An 18,251-nucleotide genomic window follows, 5' to 3' on the forward strand; every position below is an offset into this window, starting at 1 on the left:
TTAATACATAGATTGTATTACCATCTAGTTTCTTAGCCTGTTTCCATGTTGTTACTAGGTAATAACTTAGTAATTACATAAAGTTATTTTGGAACATTCCTATTAACTACGTTTTGTCACATCTAGTTTCTTAGTTCTTACCAGGTCTGTAAAATAAAGACTTTTTAGCAGAGGGGGAAACACAAGCTCCTGTGTGCAGTCATGTGAAAGGTGCTTTGGTGAGGGGGAGTGAGCGGTCGGTCGGTCGGTCGGTCGGTCGGTTGGTCGGTCGGTCGGTCGGTTGGTCTACATTGGAAAAGGCTGCTGTCTGTGGCACGATGATGAAACGGTTTCCTCTGTAAAATCTAAAGGAAGCTGTAGAAACAGCTTTAAAAAAGGTAACTCGTGCTAAGCAACAGTGTACAGTGTGCAGCTGTGGACAGAGACACTTTGGTGTCTTTCTTCAGGTTGTCCATCTGTCCACGTGTCCATCTGTCCTGTTCCTGTGAAAATGACATTGTCCACAAGAACAGTACAAATGAAACGTGACATCTCAAAAATAGTTTGAGGGAATCTTTTCGTTCATTTGGACTCGAGGATGTTCAATATCTCAATCATGTCTTGAGAGTTTATATATGTGAATATTGATAAGATGAATGTTGTGAACACTCTCAGGAAAACCTTTTAAATGTGGTATTCAGGTGTAAACCAGTGAATGTGGCTATAGTAATGTGTGAAGTATTTAAATGATACATGTTATGATCAAAGTCAGCCTACCTTCCAACACCAAAGTAGAATTAAGATATCCAGGATTTCTGAAAAGCCACGCTACGTTGATCCTGACTTAAAGCCAGGTGTAGTTTATCCTGCTAACTTTAAGTTCACATCTCTTTGAAGTAGACTGAGGTTGATCACATGCATCACATGTATATAGTGATAAAGGATTTTCTGAATGTGCTCTGTGCTGTGTGAGGATTATTTTGGATAATAAATCAATAATCTCATGCAGGTCCTGTCAGAAAGTCTGCTTAAGTATCAGAGCTTCATCATCTCAAACATCATTGTAACACAGATGAATGAATGAGTATTTTATATAATGGTCTTCATCACATCAGCTGTTTCTAATCATCTCAAACACGTTTTAATTAAACACGAACGTCAGTCTTCAAGACGTCAGAAGTGAAAGGACATTGAACCAAATGTAATCACTGTAATGTTTGAATGCAGGTTCATAAAACTCCAAAAACAATCAGGAATAATGTGTAAAACACGTTTATTTCTGATCAGATTAACATTGAGCAGCAGGATTAATTTATCCAGGATAAAAGCCAGAGCTGCCACACCCCCTGCACTGCTCCCCACTCACTCTCCCTCCCTCCCTCCTCCTCCTCTCCTTCACTCAGCTCTCAGCCCCACTTCTTGGCATTTTTACTTTTCACTTTTTTCCGCTCAGTGAACAAGAACGCCAACACCGACCAGAAAAAGAGCGAGGAGAAGAAGGAGGAGGAAGACGAGGGAGGAGATGATGATGGACCTAAGCCTATGCCTCCTTTCAGCTCCTGCTTCATCCTGTCCACCACCAACCCGTACGTTCCGCTGTGTGTTAGAAGTTATTGAGAAGACAGTGTTGTGTAAACGCAGGACAACACACGTCACGTCACGTGTGTTTGTGCTTTCCCCAGGTTTCGTGTGTGCTGTCACTACATCCTGACTCTGAGGTACTTTGAGTTCAGCATCCTGTCCGTCATCGCCATGAGCAGCATCGCCCTCGCTGCAGAGGACCCTGTGTGGCCGGACTCACCGCGAAACAATGTGAGGAATGACACTTAACAATGTAAAAACCCTGGAAATGAAGGCGGTTTTAAGAGAGTGTTTTAAAATGAGCGATGTTGAGATTAGGCGAGCTCGGCGTCTTTGTTAATCTCTCCCACTGTCACTGTGTTGCTCTGCAGGTGCTGCGTTATTTTGACTACGTTTTCACAGGCGTCTTCACATTTGAAATGTTGATCAAGGTAACAGAGTATCACTGAGGGAGTGTGTGTGTGTGTGTGTGTGTCTGTGTGTGTGTGTGTGTGTCTGTGTGTGTGTGTGTGTGTGTGTGTGATGTACTGACCGCCCTCTGTGTGTTCCAGATGGTGGTGCTGGGCTTGTTCCTCCACCAGGGCTCCTACTTCCGCGACTTGTGGAACATTCTGGACTTTATAGTGGTTAGTGGTGCTCTGGTGGCCTTCGCCTTCACGTAAGTCCCACCCCCCCTTTCTCCACCTTCCACCCTCCTCTTCATATGAACACACACACACACACAAACCATCTACAGAAAGACCCTCTTCACTCAGCCTCGTGCGTCTGATACAACAGGCAACAATGATGCTTCAGAAGTCATTACTTCCTGTTCATGTCACTCTCAGTCTCTTTAAATCCTCCCTTTTCCTCCGATACTGTTTCCTGTCCTTGGTTGTCCTTCACTGTGTCTCGCTCCATATTCTCTTGTTATTTGTTGTCATGATCCTCTCATTGCTCATAACCGTGTGACATTGTATCAGCAGGTCTTTCTCTACCTTTCATCATCATCATCATCCTCTCATCTGGACTACAACCATAGATCCATAACTAAGATCTCTCCCTGGTTTTCCTCACCTGTAAGATCCTCATCTACACTCTAAAAAACTGTGAGAACATTTGGAGAACCCAAATAAATGTCCCATTGGACAGCATCTTTTTCAGTCCTAACATTTAAGAAAGTTTTATTAGTTTTTAGAGTGTAGTTGAATTGTCTTCATTAATCCCACAACCCTTACACCTTACCCAAAACAACCACCTTAATAACTGCTCCTGTTTCCTCCCAACCTTCCTTGCTCCCTGTTCCCTTGTTACCCGATCCCTGCCGCTCTGATATTTCCACCAAGCAGACCGTGAGTCATCCCTTCCTCTTTTCCTGCATCTAAATACCAACGTTCCTCCCCAGCACACACACGCCCCAGCTCGTCTGCAGCTTTAGTCCCTGCTGACGCCACATTTACACTTCCCTTCCATGAAAGCTCCTCCTCCTCCTCCTCTCTCAGTGTCATCACTGTCATATCTCACATGTATCATACCCTAACCCTAAGCCTTCATCTTCCATCCTCATGAATCCTAACATACACACGAGAGAGAGAGAGAGAGAGAGGGTTAAAGTGTGTTCACAACAAACAGGAAGCACGTGTTTACACTGAGGGCTAATGCTAGTGCTAACTAAGTTTGGTGTTAAGAATGACAAAAAACAAACAAATGTTCTTGATGAGATTTGCAGCTCAAAACAGACTCAACTCATTCATTTTCACTCATTTTCAAAGTGGGAGGAGATAGTGCAGCTGCACTAGCTGCTACTATAGCCACAAACTGTGGCTGTATCTACTACATCACATTATTCCTCCAGGATACTGTCAGGGACGAGACCTGCCAGCATCACACTTATCTACTTTTTATTAAGCGTACTTAATGAAGGACAGGTCGTATTTTTGTGGTTGTTTTGATTTTTTTGCGGTAAATCTAGTAGAATATCATGTTTAAGTGTAATTTTAGATGAAAATAAAATGAATCACAGTCATATTGTAGAGACAGTGTTCTGCACATATTAGGTGCTGCGTGTCAGGAAGTGACACCCATTCCTCTCTTCCTCGCTGTTACCTCCACTCAGCTCCTACCATTTACCAAAACCACTGTCCACCCTTCCTCACCAACAGCCACTAAAGCCTCCTAACAACCCCCGCCCCTGCCTCCTGCCCTCCTCATCCTCCCTCATCCAGCCTCCGTGGTGGTGAGGGCGCCCCAGACACCTTTAACCCTTTAAGTGCCCAGGCTTTCCGTCCACCAGAGGGGAGGAGCACTGCCAGGGCTCATGGCCTCGCCCCCTGCCATTTATTTCTCTCACACACACACACACACACACACACACACACACACACACACTCTCTTCCACCATGCTTTGAGCTGAGTAAAGTAGCTGGAGGCTCAGGTATTTAACTCTCCTTCCTCTGCACGACCTGCGGGAAAAGAGAATGAATATGGGAGGAAAGAAGGGAGGCATGCTGGGGGACGTGAGCTGGGTGGAATGATTTGGTTCTAATGCTGAGATACAGGTAAATACATATGAATTAAATATGTATGATGACTCTGAGTGGGACTGAGTGTGTGAGCCTCTTCCTCTTCCTCTTCCTCTTCCTCTGCGCATGTTGCTCGGAGGGCTGCATGAACCTGTGACGCCCAAGATGATGCTATAAAGAATTCGGTTCAAGCTCAGGCTCAGGTCGCACCAATTTGGCATAAGTCTCTATGAAATTCAGGATTTAGTATTTACTAAACCACTACTAAAGCTTAGGAATGACTAGCTAGTTTGCAGCTAGTAGTTCATTAATATCAGTTGCTCCAGACCAACTTATGCAATCCCTTCACTAGTATCACTAGTAGTGAAGTGTCACATGAAGGAACGACAACACGTGGGCTTCTCATTACAAATGACAGGCAGCTCTGCTCTGAGTGCTGCTCATCAGTCTGAACCTGGTACTGGTTACACCCGCGGACACCACGGATAATCCGCGGGGGGGCGGGTGGATTACAAGAAAAATAAAAATTGGATGACATTACAGCTCATTAGGTCCTGGACTACATCGTACTCATGTAAAGGGTGAAGATTCTGTCTCTCAGAACACGATGATCGATGATTGATATCATCGTGTTCTGAAACAACCATTATTGTCTTCATAGATGGCAGCTAGCTAGAATATGCTACACTTACACCACTTAAGGTTTTGGTGTTCTCACAAAAATCTGCAAATGGGTCGGGTCTCGGGCTTCTGAAACGCTGATGAAACACATTTCTTGCAGTTTGTGGTGAGGAGTAAATCTGTAAAGGGGCAGACCTGATGCTGCTGTGTGCGTAACCCCCGACACTTTGGGCATGTTAGTGTCATTTCTGGAGCCTTTAATGATGCTCAGCGTGACCTGGAGGGGGACAAATATCACACTCTGCATCACTGCCAGAAAAATCTGTGCAGCAACGGCATGTGCATCACTCCACAGCTGCAACATGGCCCAAATTCAACCAGTTACATGAACCACAGAGAAGCATCAGGTTTAGCCTCAACAAGACATGGAGAACTCCACAGACAGGAAGTGGGTTTGACCGACCCATGTTGAATGAGACACGCGCTGTAGTGGGTTTACATGGTGAGGATGCTGAACATCAGTCTTCATTACATTGGTTGTGTTGGAATGTCACGGTCTCTGATGTGTGCTTCCTGAGTCAGGTGACCTCAGTCATCACGGGGGGAATGATCGTCATCGTCTGCTCTGTGACGATGACAGCAGACCCAGTGTCTGCTGTCATCTGGAGTATTCATGACATCATGTTACCAACTCTCACAAGCTTGGACCCAAATGCACCAGAGCAGACACAGAAGAAGTGTTTTAAAAGAGCTTTATTAGTCATTTAAGCAGCAAACAAAAGGTGAGCAGGAAAGCTCAGGAAAAGGCTAAACGCTAAAGCTAAACTTGACTTGAAAGAACTGAGATAACAAAACAAGACATGAGCAAAACTGACACTACAATAGATCTTTGACTCGGCTCAGACTTCTAGTGGCACATGTAAGACGCACTGGCCACTGAGAGTATATGAAGGGAGTGAGGGTAATAAGCTCCAGGTGAACACGATCAGGGAATCAGACACACAGAACAAGACAGACGTGGTGCTCACAGGAAGTAGAGACACCCCTTACCAAAATAAAACAGGAAGTGACACTGAACCAAAACTAACTAACACAACGGGTGGTGCATGACACGGCGTTGGTGTCACTTCATTGATCGCACATTTCATTTGGACTGGAACCAGGGATCAGTGAGGAACCACACAGACTCAAGGCTAAAAGGAAGATTCTTTTATTTGAAGTTTGTGTTGAACTGTTTACTAGCAAATGATCAGCAAAGAGGAAGGAAGATGCACACACACACACACACACACACACACACACACAGCTTTCAGAAGACAGGTGAAGTGAAATACGACTTTGGTTTAACTTGTTACACACACACACACACACACACACACATACAGTAACACATTTTCACATTTGATAAATAAAACTATTAAATACAAAAATGTTCAAATGTTTCACCAAAGCAACATTTCACTTTATTTTAATCTTTTAATTAGACGAGAACTTCTCTCATCCTGTTATCTTGTGTATCTGATGAGTTTGTGACAGGAAGTTAAAAATCGCTCCACTGCTGCACCCTCACAGCATGACCCCACCCTCAGTCACTGATTTCCTGTTAGTCCCTCCCCGTCACCTTGGCCTCCTCTCTCGATGCTTCCTCCCTCTCCTCCCTCCCTCCCTCCCTCCCTCCCTCTTCTCCCACCACGTGCTCCAGTGTTGCTGTAGAGGCTTCACACCGTTACACCTTTCACGTTGTAGCATGACGTTGTTTAAAAGCAGGGCCGTGGTGGAACCATCGTACGGAGGATAGTTCTAGCATGGTGATGAAGTGCATTTATGTGTGTGTGTGTGTGTTTTAAAAACACAACAGTTGGCGCCTCTGGATCCTTCATCCTGCAGATAGAAGCTGAATGATGCATGCATGCAGTAGCAGTGCAGTGACAATGCCTTGACAGTGTTTGTGTGTGTGCTTCCTGGAGTTTTCACTGTGATCCTGTGCACACTTGATGATCGCACATCTCGTTAGGGCAGTTTGTGCTGGAGGTGTGGTCTGATTGATCATTATGGTGTGATAAGATAAGAAGCGCTGTCCATGGATGCAGCAATTGAGTTTCCTCTTCCAACCATGAAGGTAATTCTTCTGCAGCCACAGCAGGCGACATGCAGCCGTGAGAGGAGCGGTTCAGCCCGGTCTGCCCGGGCTATTTTATTTACTGTACATCTTAAGAAGTTACCCAGGTGATGCCATTGTACATTTCTGCAAGCGACAGATTTGTGTGAGCTGACTTTTTTTAAAGAAAAGCGATGTTACCTGTCTACAGACATGCAGAACAGAGTGATATGCACACAGATTCTTAACCACTCGTAGGACACATAGGACATGAGGATGATGAGGATGATGATGATGATGATGATGACACTTTCTTTAGTTATAAATGTGGTCAAAGATCATGTTTCCTCACATCCTCTCCATAAATGGAATCCATTGAAAGTGAACTGTATCATAAATATCCTGTGGCTGCTGCTGCTGTCACTTTTGAATGATTCATACGATACATATGAAAGTATTTGCCATAACCTAAACATTCAAACCTATAGACCAAAGACAGATTGTACAAATTCACATGTTTTGCAGAAAAGTAAAATAGCAACAAAAAAAAAAAGGGAGAATTTCTGAGTATATTTGTCTTTTTAAATGAAAAAAGTTGACAAGTTATGTAACTGTAATGGAACCAAAGGCACATCCTTTAATGTTGTTATACAAATGTGGTAGTATATACTCAGTGCATTCATTGTTATATGTATATATATGTATATTATTGTGCGTTTGTGTTTCTTTTTGAACACATGATGTGTGTCGCAGCAGTGAACCAGAGACTGACTCTGCTGCGACACACAGGCCAGTTCAGTTAAGTGACTAGAATAAGCTGCACCATGGCGAGCTGGAGGATTTCTGTGTCATATTGTACATGTAGCTGAGCAGCTGTGACCATCTTCTGTCCCTCCTTCTTTGTCTGTCTCTCATATGAATGTATTTTTCTCCTCTTTGTCTCTCTTTGTCTTGTGTCCATGTTTGTCTGTGTCTCTTTATCCATGTGTGTCCTTCTCTGTACCTGCCTCTTCTTCTTCTTCCTCCTCCTCCTCCTCGCCCTCTTTTTCATCTTCTGTCTCTGTCTTTCTGTCTCTGTCGCTGTCACTGACTCTCGCTGTCTGCACCGTCGGTGAAACTGGACAGGACCAGCACCCGGTAAAGTTCTTCCTGTGTCCCCTTCCTCCTCCTCCTCCTCCTCCTCCTCCTCCGCTCTGTACTCTGCTTTCATCAGCGGATCAAAATGGCTTCTCTCTCTTTCTTTCTTTGTTCTTCTGCTCGTTCATACTCATTTCTCCTCCACTACCATCACCACAGGAAACGCCTCAGTGAGCTTGTTTTTGTTGCCCATGACTTTCATAATTACCACGTTTAATTCCCTTAAATGCTAAGATTCCTAAGTGCATCACAGTGGTACTCCATCACCAGGGTTATTAACTTGTCGTCTGCTGTAAGCCTGAACCGTGGCGAGAAACACTTTTTCTTGGTTGAATTTCATATGTTAGTGGATTTAGCGACTGTCCCTTAGTTTGAAATATTTTTCTCACCATAAAATGGCGACTTAAACCAGTTGCATACCAAGCACATGCATAAATCTGACGTGCCTGTTGGTCAAGAGGAGGACAGCTTGAATCTCGTCTTGAATTTTAAATTGTGTTCTGACCAAAAAATCCATCTTCTACAACGTTATCCTCCACATGAGGGCGGGGCTGTGCCGGTCTCAGCTGACAGAGGGCGACAGGCGGGGTACAGTTCATCACATGACCTCATGTAGACAACAACCATCCACCCTCACACCGGCACAGGAAATTAAGAGTGTCCAATTTACATAACTGCGGGAGGATCCCGGAGAACCCGGAGAACCCGGAGAACCCAGAGAAAAGCCACGCACCACGGGGAGAACATGCCATGTTAAATGATTCTTATTATTGACAAATGGTTAAATAGTAAATGATTCTTATTATTGACAAATGGTTAAATAGTAAATGATTCTTATTATTGATAAATGGTTAAATAGTAAATGATTCTTATTACTGATAAATGGTTAAATAGTAAATGATTCTTATTATTGATAAATGGTTAAATATTAAATGATTCTTATTATTGATAAATGGTTAAATAGTAAATGATTCTTATTATTGATAAATGGTTAAATAGTAAATGATTCTTATTACTGATAAATGGTTAAATAGTAAATGATTCTTATTATTGATAAATGGTTAAATAGTAAATGATTCTTATTACTGATAAATGGTTAAATAGTAAATGATTCTTATTACTGATAAATGGTTAAATAGTAAATGATTCTTATTACTGATAAATGGTTAAATAGTAAATGATTCTTATTATTGATAAATGGTTAAATAGTAAATGATTCTTATTATTGATAAATGGTTAAATTGTAAATGATTCTTATTATTGATAAATGGTTAAATAGTAAATGATTCTTATTACTGATAAATGGTTAAATAGTAAATGATTCTTATTATTGATAAATGGTTAAATTGTAAATGATTCTTATTATTGATAAATGGCTAAATAGTAAATAATTCTTATTATTGATAAATGGTTAAATAGTAAATGATTCTTATTACTGATAAATGGTTAAATATTAAATGATTCTTATTATTGATAAATGGTTAAATAGTAAATGATTCTTATTACTGATAAATGGTTAAATATTAAATGATTCTTATTATTGATAAATGGTTAAATAGTAAATGATTCTTATTATTGATAAATGGTTAAATAGTAAATGATTCTTATTATTGATAAATGGTTAAATAGTAAATGATTATGAGGGTTAGATAATGACTAATGAAATGAGACACTTTTTGAAAGATATTTTTGATGTGTCGGTGTCACAAACATAGAAGCCTAGTTTATACTCTGTAGATTATAATGTACTTTTCAACCACCTCTGTTGTTTTGTCCTCTCAGACAGTAAAAGTCAATGCTATTTTAATTTGATCCACATCTTCAACACATGAAATGAAAAAGTAGCACAGATATTTAGATGATGCATCAAAGAGACAAAACCTAAACCTTTCTCTTCTTTTAAGGGTTAATCAGAAGTGAGTCGTACACAAGCGTTCTATATACTGCCACGTTTCAGTCCTGCAGAGGCTGAGTTGATATACTGTACACACACTGAAATGTGCCTTTGACGTCGTGGTGTCAAAGAGAAAACATCACCCATGACTCAGCACTACTGTAACCATGAGCATCTACAGCTGTTAACAACTCATTTCCCACTCAGCCATAAACACAGATATTCTGCCTCTATGATACGATATTCACTTTAATGTCGGCTCATCGTCACTTACATACACATTACATTAAACGTGAGGCTCAAACCACTGTTTTTATTGTGCTTTGAGATGCTGTTCCGTCTCGACACCTATGGCCTCACGCGGCCTATTGATTATTGATTGAGTCTCACTGCTGCACACACACACACACACACACACACACACATATTGTACACATGGAGTGACAAAGGTTCAGACTCAATCGATCAGCCTTGGATTGAATTGCCTTACTATGGATACTGATTCACAGCTGTAGAGGGATTTTTATACATGAATATATATATATGTATATAATTATTGTTTTTATTTAGAAAATGCCCCGCCTACTTTCAGTAAAGATCTACTTGACACCGCAGTCTCTCGGCCGATATTGGTTCATGGGTGAAACGACTGACGAGGTCTGTCTTTAGGCCTTGAATCTCGTCCTCCAGTCGCTCTCATGGCTCGTGCTTGTTTTGTGTTATGATGATGTTTGATGTCGAGTTCTGTGTCTGACATCAAATGTCCCCAAGACTCTCGCATAGCCTCGCTTTCCTGTCCTTGTCTCCATGGTTACAGACCTGTACGACATCATTTCTTACGATGTTTTATCAAATGAAAGGAAGCTATGTGAAACCTACCAGAGTCAATCCATGTGAAGTTAAAGGGATAGTCCAGGGCTTTACAGGTGTGGTTGTATGAGGTACTTGTACACGTGACTATGCTCCATGTGCTGAGAGAAGGTCGGGGACTTGTTGTAAACATGGCTGCCACTGGGACAACAGAAGAATAGAATGGAACCACTTCACTCACCAAATGAAATCTACACATGCTTCTGTGTTTGCTGTTCTCAGCAGTTACCACTGCAGGGACGATGTGTCATGAGTGGCACAAAAACAAGACCAGAGATGTTTGCCAATGAGGAAAAGTCTTGTATGACATGGTGTTTATTTGTCTGGTGTTTGTCCAACATTTCCCAACACATATTGCATCGTGTGAGCAAACTGAATATAGTTTGGCAAAGTTTGACATAGCCACATTAAAAGCCTTCACGGTGCAAGTGTGAGTGTAGCATTAGCCTTTTCCCATTGGAAACTGAACTTTGTGGCAAAAATAATACAAACTTGTTAAAATGGTTTGTCTCATGAATGGATTTTGGTGACTAGAAAAGCAGATTGTGAACATTCACAATGATGTGGTTTTTTTGGATGAGTCTTTTGTTAAGTGGCTCAACTGTATTCTGTTGTCTGGTGTCAAGATAGTCAAGACACTGACTATGTAGAAGTAACTCATACATCCCCACTTCTAAAATACCAAACTATCCCTTTAAAACAACTCAGGATTATACCACAGCATAATCCAGATCCTGGGACAGTTACAGCCCACTCGTCATGTTTCTGCATCTAACACTGAACTGCCGTCACCTTCAACGTCGCGAACAGCGCGTCTCTGAAAAAGAAAGAAAGAGGTTTGGCCGGGCACTCTGCCGGGAGCTGCCTGTCACTGTGTTGCTGTTTGATGATGAAGATGAGAACGAAGAATTACAATGCTGCTTCTCATTGTCCATGAAATCACTCTCCCTCTTCATCTGGTTTCATGTCTGACTTTCTTCTGTCCAACAGACTGTAAGAGCTTTGATATGAGATTACTGCATAAGTGTCATATCATGTCTTTTCACTGTAGATAAATTCAACTTTGACGACTCATCCTCTTATTTAATGTTGTGGCTGCAGCTAACGGGTTGTGATTGTTCCATCTTCTCATTCCTTCACTTCGCTCCATTCTCTCGTTTTCTTTTCCCTGACGTTGTTGTTGTTGTACCCTGGGTGAACTCTAGGGGGAGCAGCAAGGGCAAAGACATCAGTACAATCAAGTCCCTTCGTGTGCTGAGGGTGCTGCGTCCACTCAAGACCATCAAGCGTCTCCCCAAGTTAAAGGTAGGGCTGGACACACCTTCTCATTCACTGGTTTTATTTTCTACATCGTAGATTAATAATATTTATAAATAATTAGCACGCATTCGAACTCTGGGAAGTATGCAAATGATGGAAAAATATGAAACTTCAGAAATAATGATAATAGAATAACATATATACTGTAGTATAAACCAAATACGATACATAATCTCATCATTTGTAATGTTTATCACTTAAATCATGGTTTATAATCCAAAAATCAACCATGATTTTTCTGACAGGTTGTAAACAAACCCACTTGTTGTTTGGAAGTATGAATGTCGGCAGCCATTGCCTTATGAATAAATGTAGCAGGACATGTTCTTTTATTTTTTAGTGTATTTGGTCCCAACACTCATTTACACTCATTTAAGTCCTTTTCAATGAGTAAAAGCTTTTTAAAAATATGATTCAGGGTTGCATGGAAGGACAAACTTATTGAGTGTATCAACCCTCAAGTCCAAATGTCCCATTCATAAACCACAGTAACAAACATCAGACATCAGTATGCTTCTAAAGGTTCCACTGCTCTGTGCTCGTCTCAGGCCGTGTTTGACTGTGTGGTCAACTCTCTGAAGAATGTCCTCAACATCCTGATCGTCTACATGCTCTTCATGTTCATCTTTGCTGTCGTGGCCGTGCAGCTTTTCAAGGGTCGATTCTTCTTCTGCACGGACGAGTCCAAGGAGTTTGAGCGCGACTGCAGGTTGTTTCATAAACATCTTACAAACACCTGAGCACAAACACACCTGAGCACAAACACACCTGAAAACAACACCTGAGCACAAACACACCTGAGCACAAACACACCTGAGCACAAACACACCTGAAAACAACACCTGAGCACAAGCACACCTGAAAACAAACACACCTGACAACAACACCTGAGCACAAACACACCTGAGCACAAACACACCTGAGCACAAACACACCTGAGCACAAACACACCTGACAACAACACCTGAGCACAAACACACCTGACAACAACACCTGAGCACAAACACACCTGACAACAACACCTGAGCACAAACACACCTGACAACAGCACCTGAGCACAGACACACCTGACAACAGCACCTGAGCACAGACACACCTGAAAACAACACCTGAGCACAGACACACCTGACAACAGCACCTGAGCACAGACACACCTGACAACAGCACCTGAGCACAGACACACCTGACAACAGCACCTGAGCACAGACACACCTGAAAACAACACCTGAGCACAGACACACCTGAAAACAACACCTGAGCACAAACACACCTGACAACAGCACCTGAGCACAGACACACCTGAAAACAACACCTGAGCACAAACACACCTGAAAACAACACCTGAGCACAAGCACACCTTTAAAATTATATAATAGTGTTGTCTCATTGTATAAAAATATTATATTAATATATTTATTATATTATTATATATTAAAAAATATGATGTTCACTGCTAAGTTATATTTAACCGTTAAATATGAGTGCATACATATATATAGATATACATATATGTGTGTGTGTATATATATATATATATATATATATATACACACATATATACATATGTGTGTTTATATATACATATGTATATATGTGTGTATATATGTATATATACATATATACATTTGTGTGTATATATATATACATATATACACATACACATGTGTGTATATATATATACATATATACACATACACATGTGTGTATATATGTATGTATATATAAACACACATATGTATATATATACATACATATATACACACATGTGTATGTGTATATATGTATATATACACAAACACATATGTATATATATATATATATACATATATACACACAGGTGTATGTGTATATATGTATATATATATATACACACAAATGTATATATGTATATACACACAAATGTATATATACATATATACATTTGTGTGTATATATATATACACATACACATGTGTGTATATATGTATGTATATATAAACACACACATATGTATATATACATACATATATACACATAACAGTATATGTGTATATATGTGTGTGTATATATATACAGTGTATATATATATACCTTTGTTATACATATGTATGTATGTATATATGTGTGTGTATATATATATATACCTTTGTTATACATATGTATGTGTGTACATATATATATATATATATATATATATATATATATATAACAATTGTTACACAATGTGATGAAACATCATTTTATTCAGTATAAGTGATTTTTGGTCATCTTTGTTGACATACATATACATCAGATAGAAGAATATAGAGTTTACAGTAAAGGTGTATATGAGAAGAAGTTTAAATGAAACAGCCTCATAAAAACAGAATAAGAAGTATCATAATAAAAATGATAAAAGAATAAAAAAAAGATTACATTGAATTAAATACCACATTTTCCACTTTTAAAGACATTTGCACCATTTATACCAGACACAAATAAATGTACCTGTGTATTATAATGATTTACATCACTGCTCATGTATAAATATGTGTGTGTTCTTTCAGGGGCGAGTACTTGGTCTATGATAGGGATGAGGTAAAAGCTCAGAAGCGGGAGTGGAAGAAGTACGATTTTCACTATGACAACGTGGCTTGGGCCCTGCTCACCCTCTTCACTGTGTCCACTGGAGAGGGGTGGCCACAGTGAGTAGACCACTTTTCACTTTTACTAAACTACATTTCCTAAAGAGCATAGAGCGTCATTACCTTTTAAATAAAAGGAAGAAATGTGGATGTTTGGAACTTGAGACTGAAACTCACGTTAGTGCTAACAACAGCCGACAACAGCTTGAAACAACACATTCTCAAAAGTTACCAGGAATTCCCACTTTCACCACTCACGTTCTGCCCCGCCCCCTTCTTCACATGATCTTGCGCTCTCAGACTGCGAATGTATGGCAACTGTCCTTCATTTCAAATATCCACTCCACATTTAAAAACAATACTGTTGTCCAAAGAGCTGTACAGTAACATTAAAATGATGTAAAACAAATAAGTAATAATAATATGGACGTTACATGACCATCCACGGAGAGCAGGAAATGTGTATCACAGAACCTGACGCTCTGAATATACAGTATCTGACCTTATAATGAGTGTGTTTCAGGTAAACGTTCCTACTCTGAAGAACACAGACGTCGCAGTAAAATCATGTCAAATAAGCGAGACTCTGTACCTGAGATGAAGTGATCACTACACAAGCAGTGTGCTTTATGTCATCATTGCTGATTCTCCTCTGCTTGTCCCTGGTATCACAGGACATTGTCGCTATTTATGAATACAGCTGGTGAATAGACAAGTGGCCTGGCCTATTACCTGGTACTTATACCAGGTGTATATATATACTGTATATATAGTATATACTGTTGCATGACGGGATCATGTGATGTAGGGATGTTGGAAGAATCTCAAAACCAATGAATTGGCTTTCCTGACGTTGTGTTGCAAGACGCACTTTTCTAAAAGGTGACTTGACCTTCGACCAAAGTCATTTCCTGGTGGAATACTCCATACTTTGTATTTTAGTACATACAAACTGTACATAGGTATATATACATTATAAAACAGCCATGGGTTATTGACAGGGCTCGATTGTACACATGTTTTTCTGAAAAACATGTTCTATGTTCAGGTCCATTGTGTCTTTTCTGTGTCTCGCAGGGTGTTAAAGCACTCAGTGGACTCCACCTATGAGAATCAGGGCCCCAGCCCAGGCTACAGGATGGAAATGTCCATCTTTTACGTGGTGTACTTTGTTGTCTTCCCCTTCTTCTTCGTGAACATCTTTGTGGCTCTCATCATCATCACCTTCCAGGAACAGGGGGATAAAATGATGGAGGATTACAGCTTAGAAAAGAATGAGGTGAAGTTTTGGAGCGTTTTATGATGTTTCAGTGTTTAATGATTGAAAACACACACACACACTCATTGTGTCTTCTGTCCTCCAACAGAGAGCTTGTATAGATTTTGCCATCAACGCCAGGCCTCTGACTCGCCACATGCCCAAGAACAAGCTAAGCTTTCAGTATCGCATGTGGCAGTTTGTAGTGTCTCCGCCCTTTGAGTACAGCATCATGGCTCTGATCGCGCTCAACACCATCGTCCTCATGATGAAGGTACACGTCCGACGGAGTTCACAGGATTCAACCAGACATTTCTATGTGTCGACACAGCACAAGTCGCTCAGATGGGCTGGTGTACGCCCATCACGTTCATCACTGTTTACATTATAAACAGTGATGAACTCTTTTGGTGCTGTCACGTGTAAATGTGACGTGTTTCCATGTTAGCGCTGCATTTTCATGACGACGAGGCAATCAGAGGTGGCAGACTTCACCTCATTCACACAACACGCCTCTGTCATGTGTGTCACGCTCTCTGTGGCTCCACATCAGAAGATAGACATACATGAACATGTGCCTGGTGTGTGTCTATCACAGATTCTGTTGCTTATATTGCAAACAAGTGCACAGACAAGCACACACACACACACACACACACACAAGTAATGACAAACAGACATGAGACAGGTGGTGGACAGAGAGGGGACACGCAGACACGTCCTCTGCTTCTATGTCGTAATAATCCATTGTGACTGAACGCTTGAAGCAGACGATTTAAATGAGAATGAAACAATATAGAGTTTCCACTGACGGACATTTGTAGAGAAAAGGCTCTTAAATGATGACTCTGTGATTCATGTCCACTGACGCTGAAAAGTCTCTTCTGATCCCATCAGACACTGCTCTGTGTATAACAGATGGACGTGGTCTCAGAAGTGCCACGTTGTAAATGATGAAGTGTGGATGCAGTTTTAATGACTTGTCACGCCTGTCTTTGTCTTTTGTTTGTACCCACAGTTCGACGGTGCATCAGATAATTACGATAATGTCCTAAAGTACCTCAACATTGTGTTTACCACCTTTTTCTTCATGGAATCGATCCTCAAGATCATTGCCTTTGGCCCTCTGGTAAGACTAACCCTTAAAAACATGCTGTGACTATACACACACACACACACACACACACACATCTGTATGGTATTATTCATTTGTAAGTGGGGTTATTTCAGCGCGTGTCGCTGCCTTCCTTCCAGCCGATCACCAGAGTAACACCAGCACCTTTGACGCTGACTCTCCTCTTCTTCCTCATGACAGAATTATTTCAGAGACGCCTGGAACATCTTTGATTTTGTCTCTGTCCTTGGAAGCATCACTGACATATTGGTGACAGAAATAGGGGTAAGTGCTTTTGGCTGTTTATTGTTTTCATGTCAAATGTTGTTGGGTGGACTCAAAGGAAACATCAGCCTCGTTGTTGTTGATGATGACGATTCATTTGACTTTATTGTCCTTAAATGAATAGACAGATATCCACTCTTAACTTATAGATAAAGCCAGCCCGTACACGCCCACAAAGTCTTACAAGGAGCGGCCGGCAGCTAACTACAAGCTAGCTACGTCATCATAGCTACGTTATCAGCATCGGTTTCATAAACACACATTTCTGTGAAATCCAGACTTTTCACCGTAATCTAACACAAAGAGCTGATAAATGAAATGAAGTGAGCGCTACAAACGCTGTAGCATCACCACAGTCTTCTCTTTTTAATGCTACGAGCCACAGACGGTGTCTGTTATTTTGAAAGGGATGAGATCCTGTCGGGATTCTGAAGAACTCCCTGGTTCTACTTTCACAGCCAACTATGCTACACATTACTGTGACGTAGCTCTCCAAAGGGTCTAGATATAGATATTCAATGTTATATTTAAATCACAATTCATCCCTAAAATCAAGTCTTTCTCGTCCTCTAAACACCTCAGGGATTGCTAACTTAGAGCTGAAGTTTCTTTTAACCAGCAGAATCAGAAAACTATATTAATCCCAGTGGGGGATGCGTGACCACCACATGAAGACACACACACACACACACACACTCACTGGGGTTAGGGTTAGAAAACAGTTACATTTCTCTTTTAGGATGGAAACATTGTCACACTGTTTTCTCATCACTCAGCGGGTGTGAAACATTCCTTCTGACTCCAGATGTTAAATGTTAATCGTTCATGTTCAACTCAAGGTGACTGTTGACTCAAGACGTCTTTGTTAAATGGTTATTTGCACCAATCACAGGTTATGCCTATTGTACAGTATATATATATATATATATATATATATATATACAGTATGTATATATATGTATATACATACTGTATATATATATCTCTCTC

At 40.7% G+C, this 18,251-nt stretch overlaps 1 protein-coding gene across 10 annotated transcripts in view; it reads left to right on the forward strand.

Annotated features, from left to right (window-relative positions):
• Window positions 1-18,251, forward strand: part of cacna1ab (calcium channel, voltage-dependent, P/Q type, alpha 1A subunit, b) — a 177,899-nt gene that overhangs the window by 100,388 nt on the left and 59,260 nt on the right. For 9 of the 10 annotated variants that reach the window (XM_058640399.1, XM_058640403.1, XM_058640404.1 and 6 more), the window contains 12 exons: window positions 1,433-1,565; window positions 1,662-1,791; window positions 1,932-1,991; window positions 2,112-2,218; window positions 7,906-7,917; window positions 11,887-11,986; window positions 12,550-12,710; window positions 14,527-14,664; window positions 15,682-15,883; window positions 15,972-16,136; window positions 16,881-16,991; window positions 17,178-17,261. In XM_058640399.1, the coding sequence (XP_058496382.1) occupies window positions 1,433-1,565; window positions 1,662-1,791; window positions 1,932-1,991; window positions 2,112-2,218; window positions 7,906-7,917; window positions 11,887-11,986; window positions 12,550-12,710; window positions 14,527-14,664; window positions 15,682-15,883; window positions 15,972-16,136; window positions 16,881-16,991; window positions 17,178-17,261 (1,403 nt within the window). The remainder of the gene's footprint in view (window positions 1-1,432; window positions 1,566-1,661; window positions 1,792-1,931; window positions 1,992-2,111; window positions 2,219-7,905; window positions 7,918-11,886; window positions 11,987-12,549; window positions 12,711-14,526; window positions 14,665-15,681; window positions 15,884-15,971; window positions 16,137-16,880; window positions 16,992-17,177; window positions 17,262-18,251) is intronic. The other variant, XM_058640402.1, reaches the window with a different exon arrangement.

This window comes from Solea solea, chromosome 10 (genome assembly GCF_958295425.1).
Source record: "Solea solea chromosome 10, fSolSol10.1, whole genome shotgun sequence".
NCBI classification, from domain to species: domain Eukaryota; kingdom Metazoa; phylum Chordata; class Actinopteri; order Pleuronectiformes; family Soleidae; genus Solea; species Solea solea.